Source organism: Porites lutea, chromosome 13 (assembly GCF_958299795.1).
Source record: "Porites lutea chromosome 13, jaPorLute2.1, whole genome shotgun sequence".
Lineage (NCBI taxonomy): Eukaryota > Metazoa > Cnidaria > Anthozoa > Scleractinia > Poritidae > Porites > Porites lutea.
In genome coordinates this window covers 2,183,193-2,197,020 of record NC_133213.1, presented here as the reverse complement: position 1 = coordinate 2,197,020, position 13,828 = coordinate 2,183,193, and the positions used below count along the sequence as shown (strand labels likewise).

Here is a 13,828-nt window from a genome sequence, read left to right as displayed (position 1 = left end):
TGCGACTTTTCCTCTCCACTACGGCGGTTTTGTACCACGTGAATGGCTAGCTGCAAAGGGCCTATTTATCGTAAGATCGACAAAACGGTTAAAATGTACATGAACAGCTATTAAAGTATACATATCTAAAAAAGACACGAGTTCTGTCTGTGTTGGTTTCTTACTGTTTTCTGTCCCATAAACGCCGTTTTACCAACTTTTAATGTAATTGTGTCTCAACTAAATCGGCGTTTATAGGACAGAGAACAGTGAGAAACCGACACAGACACAACTCTTTATGAGATAAGAATACTTAAATAGCGGTTTATGTACATTTTAACCGTTTTATCGATCTTACGATAAATTCCCATACAAATCCTTATAATTTGGCTTTCAGTAGGCTGATGTGATTCTGGGCCCTCTTAGATTATGTATGTATTACATTACCACCTCAAGTAGCTTCTAGAGAAAACTACTAGCCCCCACCCCCGATCCCGGAGCCTTAAGGCGTCTTTGCTTAATGGTTTAGTCTCCTATAGAGACCCGATCTCAAAGACAGGGCTATCCATGATTAAAACTGACGCCATGGAAGGATAGTAAGTTGAGAGTGTGAGAAAAAATATGATAGAAAGACATTTTGTTTTGGTTTATCTCCTTATTCCACACATCATTAAAATTGTCATAAAAAGTTTTGAAACAAATCGCTACTGTCAGCTTTGGCACTCAAAACCCATGCGCCATAATGACATATGGGATCGAATGGACTCGAACTATAATCAAGACAAGAGTCAATAGCTGTTGCAAAAATATATTATTTTTCAAAATTATGCTGGAAAAATATGAACATTATCTATTCTACATAAAAAAATTCCGTACATAATCAGGTAGCTGCAGTTAAGTGGAAAGCTAATACTTTGACTGCATCAGTCTATGACAAGTTTTTAGTTCTTCTTGAAATGATAAGGATAAAAGTTACTTTATCGTTAACTAAGCAACGACTCTCAGAAAACGTTAATATTCTAAAACAAAAACGGACAGGAGATTAATTCCTCCTAAAAAACCTAAATTTCCTTTCATTAGATACAAACTATTGCTATATAACTAGACCTAAGTAAACAACGGCTGTCACAAAATGTTAATGTTCCAAGAGTATTAATCTTGCCTAAAAAACCTAAATGTTCTTCCGTTGGAAACAAATCCGCGGGAAAAGTCACTGTCGTTTCCAAAGCAACAGGAATTATATGTGCGGGACTGAACGTATTCGCCGTTGGCTGACTCTTCACTGGTTACACTGGACTGACTTGACGTTTCGTCAGCCTGATCTGAGGCAAGTGAATTGGAGTCACAGATTGATTCCATCTCAGTTAATGGTTCAAGCGAGGGAGTCAGCGGACGCTCCTGGCCCTTTTCTTCGTCCAAGTTGCCAAAAATGTGTGGAAGGTCCTTTGCAACAGAGTGCAGAAATGGAAAATCGTCGGCGAGGGACTTGGTTTCTGGTGCAGATGCTTGGCGGACTTCAGGCGGGTTGGAAACGGCCTTGCTGGCTTGGGTACAAACAGGCTGCGCTGGACTGGCAATGAGTGACTGGGTGTTGCTGAGTTGCTGAGGAACCTTGCGCACTGCCACTGCCGGGAACCGCGGATAAACTTGTTGCCATGGAATCTGCTTAGGTGGAGGAGGCCTGGAGATCCGGGTTGATGCTGGTGGCAGTGGCACTCCCACAGGGTACGGCGTGGATGGAAACCGGTTGGTTTGGAACTCAGTAGAGCGACTAAATCCAACGTTGCCATTGAGATATCTCTTGGAGGAGGTTGGAAACAACGAGGAACCTAGTAGCGTAAAGCGGTATCCGGGAACGGAAGATCCGAGGAGACTTTTTTTCAGTTCCTTTCTCCATCTGTGGCGGCGATTATTGAACCAGGTCTAAAAGAGTGCGGAAAAAAATATATGTCAATCATTGCTACACTGAGAGCAAGTGAAATCAAGCTTTAGAATTCAACCATTGAATTATCTGATATTTCTATCCATTCCAAAAGGGCGATATCTGCGTACAAGTTATATTACTCGAAATGTTCACGTGTAAAAATAGCGGTAGTAGTCAAACGAAGTTAAGTCATGCGAAAGAAACATTTCTAATGCGTTTACGTGATCATTTAGTAAGCAAATTTAATAGTTCAGAAAAGGCACCCACTTTGATAAACATTGCATTTGCTTAATAACTTAACCGTATTAAACATAGTGATACACAGATGAAGTTTGAATGATTTTTTAGCTAAATTCACTTTTTGAACAAAAATTGTAAAGATGGAATTCTGTAGGTAGACAAGCGCGCATTGTGCCTTTTTCACCGCTACTAGTCTTATACCATATTCAGGGTTCGTATCCTTTTTTGAACAAAAAATTCAAGGACTTTCAAGGAAACATTTCGCATTTTTCAAGGACTACATTCAGTGCAAAAAAAGAGCCTTGAATCTATGTCTTTTCTTAGTTCTTCCACATCAGGAGGTCTTTGTGTTTGCTCCTTTTCCTTTTCAGTTCTCCTTATTGAGTTAGCATTGAAATTCAAGGACTTATTTCCATTACGTACTGAATCTTCCCCACAAGTATTCTAACTAAGATCCATTAAACGGGTATTTAATTTAATTTCTCGTGCTTTATATCGAATGGGTCTTCTTTACAACAACATACTTAGAATTTGGGGTACGAAGTCGGTCGAATTTCGGCGATCTTTTTATGGGGCGAATATGTCACTATAATACATTTGACTTAGACATACCATGACTTTCTCGGGAGGCACGCCAAGTCTCTCAGCAAGAGCGGTTTTCTCTGCGCGGTTTGGAAACATATTCCTCCGGAACAAAGCCTCCAGTTGCCATCTGTGCTCAGTAGTAAAGGTTATCCGGTCATTCCTCGACCAGGGTGGTGACGAAGGTCCAGTCACTGGGGTAGGCTCAGTGCGATTGGGAAGCAAATCTGAAGTGAAAAATAAATTATCTTATTACCATCGTTATTGGTCTCGCTCTATAGTTTAAACATAAATCATCGCAATGAGGAAATACGATGTAACAGACTTCTGTTCTCGTGGGTGGCGCTCTTTTTGTGAACACGCAAGCACGCGAGAGTCAATCCATCAATCTGCAAGCACTACCCAAAATTTACTGCTAGACTCAAGCTAGACCTGGTTGTTATCTAGGGTTAATACAAGTATTAAGGTGAAAACTTTGAAAACTTGAAAACTTTTAATAAATCTACCATAAAACTGTAGCTGTCACTTAGGTCTTTTTTTATGCAAAACAAACAAAATTTTGAGCAGTGCGAAGAGGGCCTTAATCTTTACAGCAATGGCCACTTTTGTAAAACATTTTCGTTGTTTTCACGTGTACTGACTAGAACCAAGGCGTCCAAGCCCCGATAACACGTACGACCGAAGTTTGGTTGACTGAACCACACTTTGGAACCCGCCCGTCCTTGTACCCTCAAAAACCTCTTCTAGAGCCGTCCTAAACTTAACCGTGTTGAATAATTTGATTTTTAAGGTTACCAGTCGTTTTGATACAAGTCGTTTCGATGCAAGGTTATTCAGTCGAGGTGTAAATAGTTTCGCATCCTTGAATTTTTAAGAACGAAGAAGATTCACCCAAAACTGATGTTTTTCCTGTTCACGCGCTAATGTTACTTGAAAAGGACGGACTTTTTGTGCAATTTCACTGTGTATCGTAATGACCGGTTTCCAGTTTTAATCTAAAATAGACTGTAACATCAAATCAGACTAAGCTGAATTCTAAAGGTGTACCTGTGAACTCTATAGTAGCTCCAGTAGCACTTTCATTTCACTTAATGAACTGTTTTCAAAGTCTAAAAATGCTCGCTTACCTGGACAGTTTTGCAACACCACAGGGTCTGATTCCCCGAAATCCAGACGACGACGCGATCGGTTGAGATCAATTTTTTTTCGGCTGACGGTTAGTGGTTCGTCGAAGGTTAACTTTCTTCTCACAGATTCCACTGAGTTCATCTTGTACGTTAAAATGATGAAATAAACTTATCGAGATTACAGTTGCAAGCAGTTATGAAAACTGATAAAGTGAACTAATATCGCGCTTATTTATGTGTTTAGAAGGACGCGTGTTGTTTCTAAAGCTATTGTTTACAAATTGAAAGGAATTAAAAAGAACTCTGCATTATGGTTTAGATCCTTATTATCACACCTACTGGTTCATTTGTCTCACCTCATCATTGGCTCAAAATGGCTTTAAAGAACAATGATACATTTCATCTCCTACTTAAGAACACTATTTGAATTTATCACCTAAACATTTTCATAAAAGTTTGTTTGTTGTGTCGAGTTGCGAGATGCTGAAACGCCTTTTTTTGCTTGATCATTTTCAGTTTGAAAAAATGAACTGAACGGCCAAAATATAACAGTTGTAAGAGAGGCATACATATGAGATTGAACTTGCAACACTTAAGCGCGACAGCGTAACGACACCGAAAACTTTCAGAAATGTGCGCGAACCATCGCTTCCTGTGAGTTTAGTCGAAATAGGCCGAGATCGCTCTCAAATCTCCTTCCGCGTGTGAAGCGCGCATGAAACGATGTCCCCCAAGCGAGGCGGTTGGTCGCAGGCGAGAAATTTTTTGGAAGCGCGCCCTGTTAAAGATTCTTGTCATGCGCGTGGTTTAAGTATTTCAACAGAAAACTTGTGATTTTCGTTTAACAAAAAGACTTTGTGATTATTGCCAAGTGTAATGAGAATAATAAAACGGAGTAAAAAGTAGAGAACAACTGGATTTTCTGAATAGCAATAAAAATATCTCCTTCGCGATCAAGTCTTTCATGTAAGCTAAAATGATGCACACGTCTAAAAACATTAAGACTTTTTTTCTTACCAAAAAAGAAAAAAAAGACAGAGTAATTTTTCACGTTTACCAACGCGCTGAAAAAGGTGTTAAAAAACCGTTAGTCAAAAGAAATCACACCTATCGAAACCACTGGGGCTTGATAGATCATGAGCATTCATTGAAATTAATTTGTGCATTCAACTGATGAATAATCCGTCGATTTTCAACTGAACTTAACGTAAATTAAACCAGAAAGAAGGATGGAAACCCTTACTTGAAATCGCTAGTGCAACATGAGTATTCAGTTTTTGTGCTCGAGGCCAAGAAGTGTGAAAAGAAAAAGAGTCAACGTTTTGTCATGTCAAATATCATTTTGATTAGGCCAGATTTGGCTATAAAATCGTATCAACTAATATACCATCTAAAATATTTCACCTAGTGAGCAGTGGGTGAAAGATATCAAGCCTGTTCCAGGCGTTAAGACTGGATAGTTTTTTTATTTTTCAGGTGGAGAGAAGCGACGACCGAAAATACGTCTGTGTTCGCAGGCTACATGTCTGTTTCCATCGGATTTCCGCGTGCAATTAAAAGTTTTCGTTGTAAATCTTCCCGTGTAACATCTCCTTAAACTTGCGAAGCCAACTTTCAACACTGTGTTGAGCGAAAAATCTTCGAATCGTAACGGCATTCTTACTTCGCGTCGCTCTTTTAAATCGATCTAAAAGCCTGGAACACGCTAGAGATAAACAAAACTGGGTGCACATAATTTCATGAGAGGCGCATGTTTTATGAGGTGGATTTTCGAAACTACGGTTCTACTACTCGTAGTTGCGTAGTACGTATGAAAAGAAATAAAAAGAGTGAGAAAAAGAACAAGGTTTACTTTGTAGCACGTCAACTAAGTATTGAAAGGGCCGTTTATGTCAGGGAATTATGGAAAAGGTTGCAAATTAAGGAAATTCACATGCTTACTCAACGGTTCTTGAAATTTAAGGCTTCGTTTATTGATTCTTTAGGTAAAAAAGTTATCAGTTTCCTTACAAAACTTTGCAGTTCTTATTTTGAAGGATTACCAAGCAAATTGATGCTCCCACCTCTAATAAGTTGAATCTATGAGAAAAGTTGTATGTGATATTAATGAGTGTAAAATCAAGATCAACATTACAATACCCTTGAGGGAAGACTGTAAACACAGCACATGTGAAAGTGGTCAACTAAAATTATCACACCTTTCAACATGAAACAGTGATTAATAGTCGCTACTAAATTAACATTATAATAAGATCTCATACACAAAAAAAGTCAGGTATTTATTGCAATATCAAGAAGAAAGTGCTAGACAAGAAAAGATAAAGCACATGCCTCATTTGCGTTATGCTCTATCCATCCCGGGTACAGATCCCACTTTCTCTTTGGGCCTCTGTGTTCGTAATGCCTGTCTTATCTTGGGCTACATGTAGCCCAAGATGTAGAAGTAGTTAAATTCTTTCTTTGAGTGGAGGGACTAGCTACACGAAGTCTAGCTACAGCCCTGTAATAGACTTGGGTTAATCATCACTAAGTGAGGATTGATAATTGTGTTCCAATGTAAGCGTCAGTATATTTAACAATAATTATTCCTTGAGTCCGAATGGGCTCTGAGTCAATAGCCCATGAGGCCGAAGGCCGAATGGGCCATTGACTCAGAGGCCATGAGGGCAAGAGGAACAATTGTTTTAGTAAAATCCAACTAGTTGGTAAAAAATATTGAGACCAAACAACTTTAGTTAGTTAAGCTAGACTTTAATCCATTTTTGCCGCCAAAAAGCCGGCGCTTTTCGCTACTAGTGGGCTATGACATATAGCCTAGTAGTAGCTTAACCACTCAGAATGCAGCATTGATAATACACCACTAGTTGGATTTTACTAAAATTGAATATATCAGCTTGAATTTTTAGTCATAATCTTGCATTGAAAAAACAATGAAGCTTAGTTTCTTTTTATCTGTGTTTGAATGGTAGACAACCATAGCCACTTGGATAGGCAAAGCTATGGCCAAATTGATAGGCAAACCTTAGTGGACAGCCGTTTTGTCCTTATTAGACCTAATCGGCACTGCATATCCAACAACACATTAGGCACAGCGTTCCCACGGAGCAGGTCTACTTTTATCTTATGACATTAAACAAGGTATAAGTACTTCATGTGCCAATGTTTGATCTAAGTAATGTTCCAAAAGTTTCTTTAAATACTCTTTCAATGGCAGTTTTACCTTCCTCTGGTAAAATCCTCGTTCCAATGCCGGTAAAATTCAAGGTCAACCTTGGCACCTTACATGATAGAAACTTCTGTTTGTCATAATCATATCTTTTCCAGGAACCAACCCCAAAGTCAAATACATAAACAGGCTTTCTAGCGTCTATGGCCATTTGTACAGCCCATCCTGTCCCACCTTCAACTATTTTCCCGCTTGCACAGAGTTTACCAACAGCGAATACGCCATTAGCGTCTTTCACTTGATACCAGTTTCGGCGAAGCAAATTATCTACGAAACTTTTACTAGTCGGAAAATGTCTCTTTAAAGTTTTGTTAGCTTTGTGCAAGTGTTCATCGGCTTGTTTTAACTGAAAATCCGTTAAAACGACTAGAGCACTATTCCGTTTGCCATGACCCTCGAAGGAAAATGCCTTCACGCGGACGCCATATTTGGCACCCATATTTTGCCAGTGCAAATCACTGCCTTGTGCACCCCCAGACAAAAGAGTATAATGAATCGGATTTTCCAGGTAACTTTCCTCGATTCTTTGTAATGTTTCTTCGAGGGAAATTAACGCTCTTTCGTCCAGATCATCGCTAAGATGAAGATTATTCTCGGTGACCTCTTCGTTCGATGTGTTCACCGTATCCGCCATTTTGTTTGGACTTTTCTGGACACCTTACCAAGAAACCTGGGAACGATGTTTGCTTGTTACTTAGTTCCCAGGACCTTCTCCGAGTAACTTCGCTACATTTCTTGCTCCCTTTTCAGAATATTTTTTGGTTTTAGGTAACTCTGGATGAATTTTGGTTAAGAACTTTTTATACTAGAATGAGGAGAACAATCCAATGCAAAAGCTATATCTGGTGAAATTGTTTGAAAACGGGAAATATCCCTGAGTGGGGCTTGGAACTAGCCTCCCCGGCCCCGCAGAAGTCCTTTGGGGTTCCGAGTCGTTTGTCACGCATTCATTTCACTAGGAACAAGCTGGGAAGAGGGTGTTTACAACAACCTGTACTCTGCACAATTTGTCAGGTGTTACACAGATTTTGGCCACAACCAAATTTAATCCGTGCAAAGTTTTGGGCAACCTTTTACCCGATCCTTAAACAAATAAGATTCAACACACAAGATTATCTTTCATCAAAATTTTATTGGATATATTTGTAAAGTTTCAAATCAACTTGGGGACAAAGTGGATAGGACGAAATCGAGGAGTGCATTGTAGCCATAAGATGAGACTCACATTTAACCAAGGTTGATGCAAGGCAACTTAATATGGCAGTTTATTTCGGCTCCTGTTTTAGTATCGAAAGGCACAAACAGAAGCCTTGACACAGGTAATGAGCCATACTTGACTATAGCCAAAAGAAACAGAGGCAGGCCCCAGCTTCAAGACGGTGACCTGAAAGAATTTCCCAACCATGGGCTGGGATTTGCATTTTAAAGACAATTGACAATGAGACTGGGCCTACCCTACAAGCAGAGGTTTCTTTCTTGCATGGCTTTTAGCATTCGTAAAGTTGTATGCACGACTACAACAACTGACAAATGTCACTAATGACGTTGTAAATGCTAAAAGCCATGCCAGAAAGAAACCTCTGCTTACAGTGTAGACTGCAGCCAATGCTACTTTTCATGTGAAGTTGTGATAAATGACTCTTTCCTAGACCAAGTTATGACATGATGAGTTGCTTTCAAATTTTGTAGGGGGCAAGGCTCTTACCATTCAAATGAAATCTCTTTGGCAGAACTTCTGCATGGTACTATTTAAATCTTAGGATTTAACAAAAATAAATGTATTAATTGTATTCCTTTAGGAATTTTTCTTTGGGTGCTATGAGAACAGGCTTGATTTCTGCCATACCCCAAGCCCCAGCTGGTAATCTAGCCTACTATGAGTAAAGTGAAAAAGGGCAAATAATACTCATATCAATTGCATTTGGAAGCAAAAAAGTCTTCACCATAAGCTTGGTTTTGTATTCAATTTTATTAAATACAAAAAAGTTGTTTAGGGTCAATAAGTTTAGAAATTTCCTGGTATTAAAAACAGTCTATGATTCCTGAAGCTTGCTTTTGACATTGTTAGCACTCCACCAGATCAACAAAGCTGCGACAACGGCAATAAACTCTGTCTGCACATAAAGGCCTTCACGTCCAGCTCCCTGGAAATTAGATTGCAAATATTCACAGTTCTATTAATTTTGTACATCACACATCTGTTATCAAAATTATCAGTTCTTAATTCGGGAGGGCATGTGGGCTCATTCCACCAACAGTGGCTGGTAATCGAGCCTAAATGAAAACCAACATAATTTTATGCGAAACAAGAAAAAGAAACTGAAACTTTTTCATCTACCCAAAGATTTTCAGAACTTCTTAGAGGATTTCAAGTATAATCATGATTGCTATCATGGTAGCGATTTTGTTCATCACAAGTCTTTGGGTAGTAATGTTATTTGAACATAAACAAGACGATCTGATAATAAGTTAAATAAAAATACTTCCTTTGTTGATCTCTGAGAAAAATCTGTTAAGTTCCCTGGAAAAATATCTCTTGGATTTTAAACTTTCTTACTTTCTGTTTTTTTGGGTTTTTTCTCTCAGTGGGGTCTCAGGGACTGGTGTCGCTCACCTTATGATTAACATCAATTGTGAATAAAGGCTTTGCCTCACTAACTGTTCCGCTTCTTTGTGCCTAGAGAGAGGCAACAATAACTTTGTGTTACATGTACATGTAATAATCATATAGTTAAGCCTTTCTAACTTGCACATGAGTAAATTTGAGCTCTCTGCTGTCGAGTCCTAGTGGTCAGACAGTTTTTAGTATATTTTGTAATCACCAACTCTCATTGGATTGACAGATTAATATACAAGTCATCATACACTGGACTCAATCTTCCAAAGCCATGGCCTGGGAAAACAACTGATATTTCATGAAGCTACCACTGGTTTCCCTGGGAAATGGCATCTTATTGCAGAGTGTGTCACTACCCAGATGGATAGTACTTCTGATTGGTTAAAGCAAATTTCCCTCGTGGCACAACCAACCAAAAGTACCACCCAGATCTGGGTAGTGACACATTATCAACATGAAATTTCTGCACTTATTCTTCAGAAATCATTTTGTGGACAAGCTATTGGCGGCATTGCAAAATGAGCGCTTTTTTATATTTTTGTTTTTCAGGCTGACAAAGCCAATCAACAATACTGTTAGTTTTTTTTTATTATTTTATTTTGCATGAGTTACAATACTGGGAGATACACACCATCAAAGGAAAGTACAGCCGCCCAGAAAGGTTTATCAACTACCACGGTAATAATTATGGCCTACAATGTCCATCAAGCTGACTAGCAACTCCAAATTTAAAAATGACCTCTGAATTTTACAACAAAACAATTGGTTTAAACTACACTAAGCAGAACACTTAACTATGTGGCTTACAATAATATTATTGTGAGTACTCAGCACAAGTATCTTTTATTTACTGTATCACTGTAACAATGAAATTAAAAGTAACAATCAAGATACCTTTCTGAAAGCAGCAAATCCTTCATCATCGTAGAAGTTTACTGAGTACACACCAGCTTTGGCTTCTTTGTGTGTTTCTGTCCAGCTGACCTTCAGAGAAAACCAAAAATGACATGTGTTACAAGCAATACAGACAAATCAAAATACCAGCATAGAAGATATGACCATTCCAAAGACACATCAGGATGCTAACAGTGTAATCATGAGTAAATTCTCAGGGTAGCTGATTCACATTCATCACACAAGTCTTTGGACGGTTGTACAGTATTTCATGTGTTAGACTATAGAGCCTCTGTATGGGCACCTGGGGTGGTCATTAACATTGGCGTTTTCTAACAAATTGTCGGCTTTGCAATGAAATCATCATATAACAAGGATTCTTTTGCATGGTAATGCAAGGCAACGTAATGCAAGGGCAATGTGAGCAAGCAGCCGTAATGACAATGAAGGAAACAAGAAATAAAAAATCATCGTCTAAACAGCAAACAAAAACTCTGAACATGTAGCATACTTTTTTGCCAGATCTCTTTGCCATCATCACACAACTGAGGTTGTCAAACTTGACTGCAATGGCAATGTGATTGTCGGTGTCATCTCAAAGATCATCTTTTCATTAATAGTGATGTTGCATCTTTGATTTTGTGGGAAACACCCATGAAGGGTTTCACAGTAGTGTGCAGAGACTAACCTGATACTTGGCATCGTCTGAGGAAATGGTAACAGGCATGACTTTTCCATTAACTTCGGCATATAAGTTCACATTCTGGGATAAAAGCAGTAGTCAGTGTTATTGTCTAAAATGGATAACGGTATTTCATCAGGATTCATTATTTTATTCATTTTTAAACTAACACTTTTTTTAGCTAAAGTATGCCACACTCAAACCTTTGATCCACGAGGAATCATCTACCATCCATGTCTTCCTCGTACTACATTCAAACCGTGCTTTATGGACATCCACCTAATATGGATACTTTATTACTATTGACAGTTTGGTTAGCCCTGGGGAAAGAAAGCCCATAGATTTTCTCTAAATTCAACCCGCTTAATACTATCACCTCATTAACACGGACACTTTCCAAGGCTGTGCTCTAAGGAAAATTGAAGAGGGCCCAGTGCTCTGAACCTGTAAAACCGAGGGTGCCCAGCATATGATCTGTATGAACGATCTTCAACTTTTCAACTTCAACTTTATTTAAATTTGAAAATATAGCAAAAGATACATTGGGACTGGCCTGCAGTTAGCGAGGCTATTCGAGGCAGGCCAGGCTACATAATTTACAACAAACTAGACAAATACAACGAAATTAGGTGTTATATCTTTGATTTTCTAGTCGCCCAAGTGCAATAGTTGGGCGCCATAGGCCACCGGGCTCTGCTAGAGCACAGCCCTGCTTGCTATAACCCCTTCGGTGACCGTATTAAAGGACTTTGACTGCATTTCCAGAAGAGCTGTCAGCCTTGGTTGTTGCACACTACAATCACAATGCATTTATTTCCTATATATCTTCTATTTCTATACCTTTGCATTATTGTCACATTTGAGGGAAAATTCAACGATAAATACACTTTCTGTGGAGAGTAAGATATTCCTTGTAGAGTAGATTTCAGGAGTTGGTTTTGCTCCAACACAAGTATCACCTAAACAAGATAAAAATACAGAATGTGCTGATCAGCATGGTGCATTTCAAATTCCCATATTTCTTATCAAGGAAATAACCAGGTTTAGAGGGGTTATAGTGCTAGAAAGCACTAAAAATAATGGTTTCTTAGAAAAATTGTTCTATGTGCTGGGGACCAATAACTGAGTGCCTCGTGGAGTTAAACAAAGGAGGGGAAAATTCTCATTTACTCAACAAAACTGAAATTCATTTAAGACTCTTTGGGTGATTAAGAACATAAACTAATTGTTTCTGTAAATCATGGCTTACCGAGCGAATTCAACGGCGCAAAAAGCCCTAAAACCAACAGAACAATAATGGAAGCCGCCATGATCTTTCCTTCGACGCTCAAAGAGAAAGAATGTGGAGGATCACGTGGTACTCAGCCCCAGTACCTCGCGAAAAAAGTATTGAGCCGAGAAACAACTGGCCAGCGGATAATTTGGAACAAAATGAAGGTGAAGCGAGTGAAACATGCGAGAAAATACTTAACTTTATTCAAGAATTCCTTTGGAATATTCGAACCATACCAAATATTAGGTAAGCAGATATATTAAGCATTATTAATTCTACGATTCGTCGCAATTTCAAGTCATTTGTGCCTTTGCCGTTTTCGCAATCGTGAAAAGTATATTGGAACATGGTCTCACGTGTTACTGTGTTGAATTCTGCAGTTGATGGTACATTCTGCCAAGCAGCCTTACAGACTAAAATAAATATCAAGGAACAGCTTCCAAAATACCTTGATGGGATCATTCAGTTATGTATCCTTTTCCACTATATTTTAGAATGTAAGACTTAAAGTTAAGGGAAGCTATTAAATCAGCTGATAAGTACATGACTGTATTTGATGAAGTACAGTGAAAGGTTTTAACCCAGGATTTATGTCATAAAATAGGTGGAATATGATCGTCCGAGTGAGTGTAGTCCTGAATAGGAATGTCGATGACAGTCACTGATGTTTTGACAACTGTGCGCAGGTCTTAAAAAAATGTAATGGCTGGCGTCGGTCAAGTTGTCTGGTGAAACCTATTTTTGCTTGGACGCAACTCGTTTTTGGCCAGACAATTACAAATATTTATTGTGACATATCTCAATAAAACTAAATTTTTGTTCCATTAGAAGCATAAAGGACCGGACAAAGTATCTGGTCATCCAAGGATTTGATGGTACAAAGCTTACTATTGACCAGACATTGTCTGTTGACCGGCTGTTATTTCAAGCCCTGGTGTGGTATTCAACTTTCAGAGCCAAAGTGAGTTGTATCACGTCAGTTGATGGTATTAAACTCTGGTTATTGACCTGATTGGTCAATTGGTCAGTTAACTGGCATTGTTATTGGTTGTCTGTCAGTTACACTGTAAGCCTTGATGTTATTGGTATTGTAGACTCTAAAAACAAATACACAATGAACTCTAAGTGAAAAGAAAAAGATGATCACTACAAGGTTAGTGAGAGTCTTGCAACTGTTGGCATTGTGGGTTAACTGACCAAGAACGACAGTGTAGAGCTCAAAAAAGTTATGTCTGGTCGTTTGGAACAGGTACATGTATTTTTCTTGCTGCTGGGCAAGTATAA

General features: G+C 38.8%; 4 protein-coding genes across 4 annotated transcripts in view; 1 reads left to right on the top strand and 3 right to left on the bottom strand.

Annotated features, from left to right (window-relative positions):
- Positions 1-1,131: 1,131 nt before the first annotated feature.
- Positions 1,132-4,013, bottom strand: LOC140923567 (uncharacterized). Its single transcript, XM_073373641.1, has 3 exons — positions 3,853-4,013; positions 2,756-2,952; positions 1,132-1,902 (listed from the first exon to the last, which is right to left on the bottom strand). Exons 1-3 carry the CDS (start codon positions 3,992-3,994, stop codon positions 1,132-1,134), a joined length of 1,110 nt encoding a protein of 369 aa, XP_073229742.1. The 5' UTR covers positions 3,995-4,013.
- Positions 4,014-5,745: 1,732 nt separating this feature from the next.
- On the bottom strand, positions 5,746-7,712 carry LOC140923115 (uncharacterized). Its single transcript, XM_073373185.1, has one exon. It carries the CDS (start codon positions 7,710-7,712, stop codon positions 7,002-7,004), a length of 711 nt encoding a protein of 236 aa, XP_073229286.1. The 3' UTR covers positions 5,746-7,001.
- Positions 7,713-9,028: 1,316 nt separating this feature from the next.
- LOC140922782 (translocon-associated protein subunit delta-like) lies at positions 9,029-12,619 on the bottom strand. The gene is made up of 6 exons (XM_073372804.1): positions 12,521-12,619; positions 12,112-12,230; positions 11,278-11,352; positions 10,590-10,679; positions 9,693-9,755; positions 9,029-9,222 (listed from the first exon to the last, which is right to left on the bottom strand). The coding sequence occupies exons 1-6, from the start codon at positions 12,579-12,581 to the stop codon at positions 9,112-9,114; spliced, it is 519 nt and encodes a 172-aa protein (XP_073228905.1). The 5' UTR covers positions 12,582-12,619; the 3' UTR covers positions 9,029-9,111.
- An 83-nt stretch (positions 12,620-12,702) lies between these two features.
- Positions 12,703-13,828, top strand: part of LOC140923566 (rRNA-processing protein UTP23 homolog) — a 6,022-nt gene continuing 4,896 nt past the window's right edge. The window contains exons 1-3 of the mRNA XM_073373640.1: positions 12,703-12,790; positions 12,925-13,014; positions 13,604-13,610. Coding sequence (XP_073229741.1) covers positions 12,703-12,790; positions 12,925-13,014; positions 13,604-13,610 — 185 coding nt within the window. The remainder of the gene's footprint in view (positions 12,791-12,924; positions 13,015-13,603; positions 13,611-13,828) is intronic.

Bases quoted from the DNA above. Each gene is read 5' to 3' on its own strand.
- LOC140923115 (XM_073373185.1), bottom strand. From the start codon at position 7,712: ATGGCGGATACGGTGAACACATCGAACGAAGAGGTCACCGAGAATAAT.
- LOC140922782 (XM_073372804.1), bottom strand. From the start codon at position 12,581: ATGGCGGCTTCCATTATTGTTCTGTTGGTTTTAGGGCTTTTTGCGCCG. The intron at 10,680-11,277 runs GTTAGTCTCTGC...TTTTCTCTGAAG, and splicing joins CAGACGATGCCAAGTATCAG to GTCAGCTGGACAGAAACACA. The intron at 9,756-10,589 runs GTATCTTGATTG...GCCTCTCTCTAG, and splicing joins GATTTGCTGCTTTCAGAAAG to GCACAAAGAAGCGGAACAGT.
- LOC140923567 (XM_073373641.1), bottom strand. From the start codon at position 3,994: ATGAACTCAGTGGAATCTGTGAGAAGAAAGTTAACCTTCGACGAACCA. The intron at 2,953-3,852 runs GTAAGCGAGCAT...TTTTCACTTCAG, and splicing joins GGTGTTGCAAAACTGTCCAG to ATTTGCTTCCCAATCGCACT. The intron at 1,903-2,755 runs GTATGTCTAAGT...GCACTCTTTTAG, and splicing joins TGCCTCCCGAGAAAGTCATG to ACCTGGTTCAATAATCGCCG.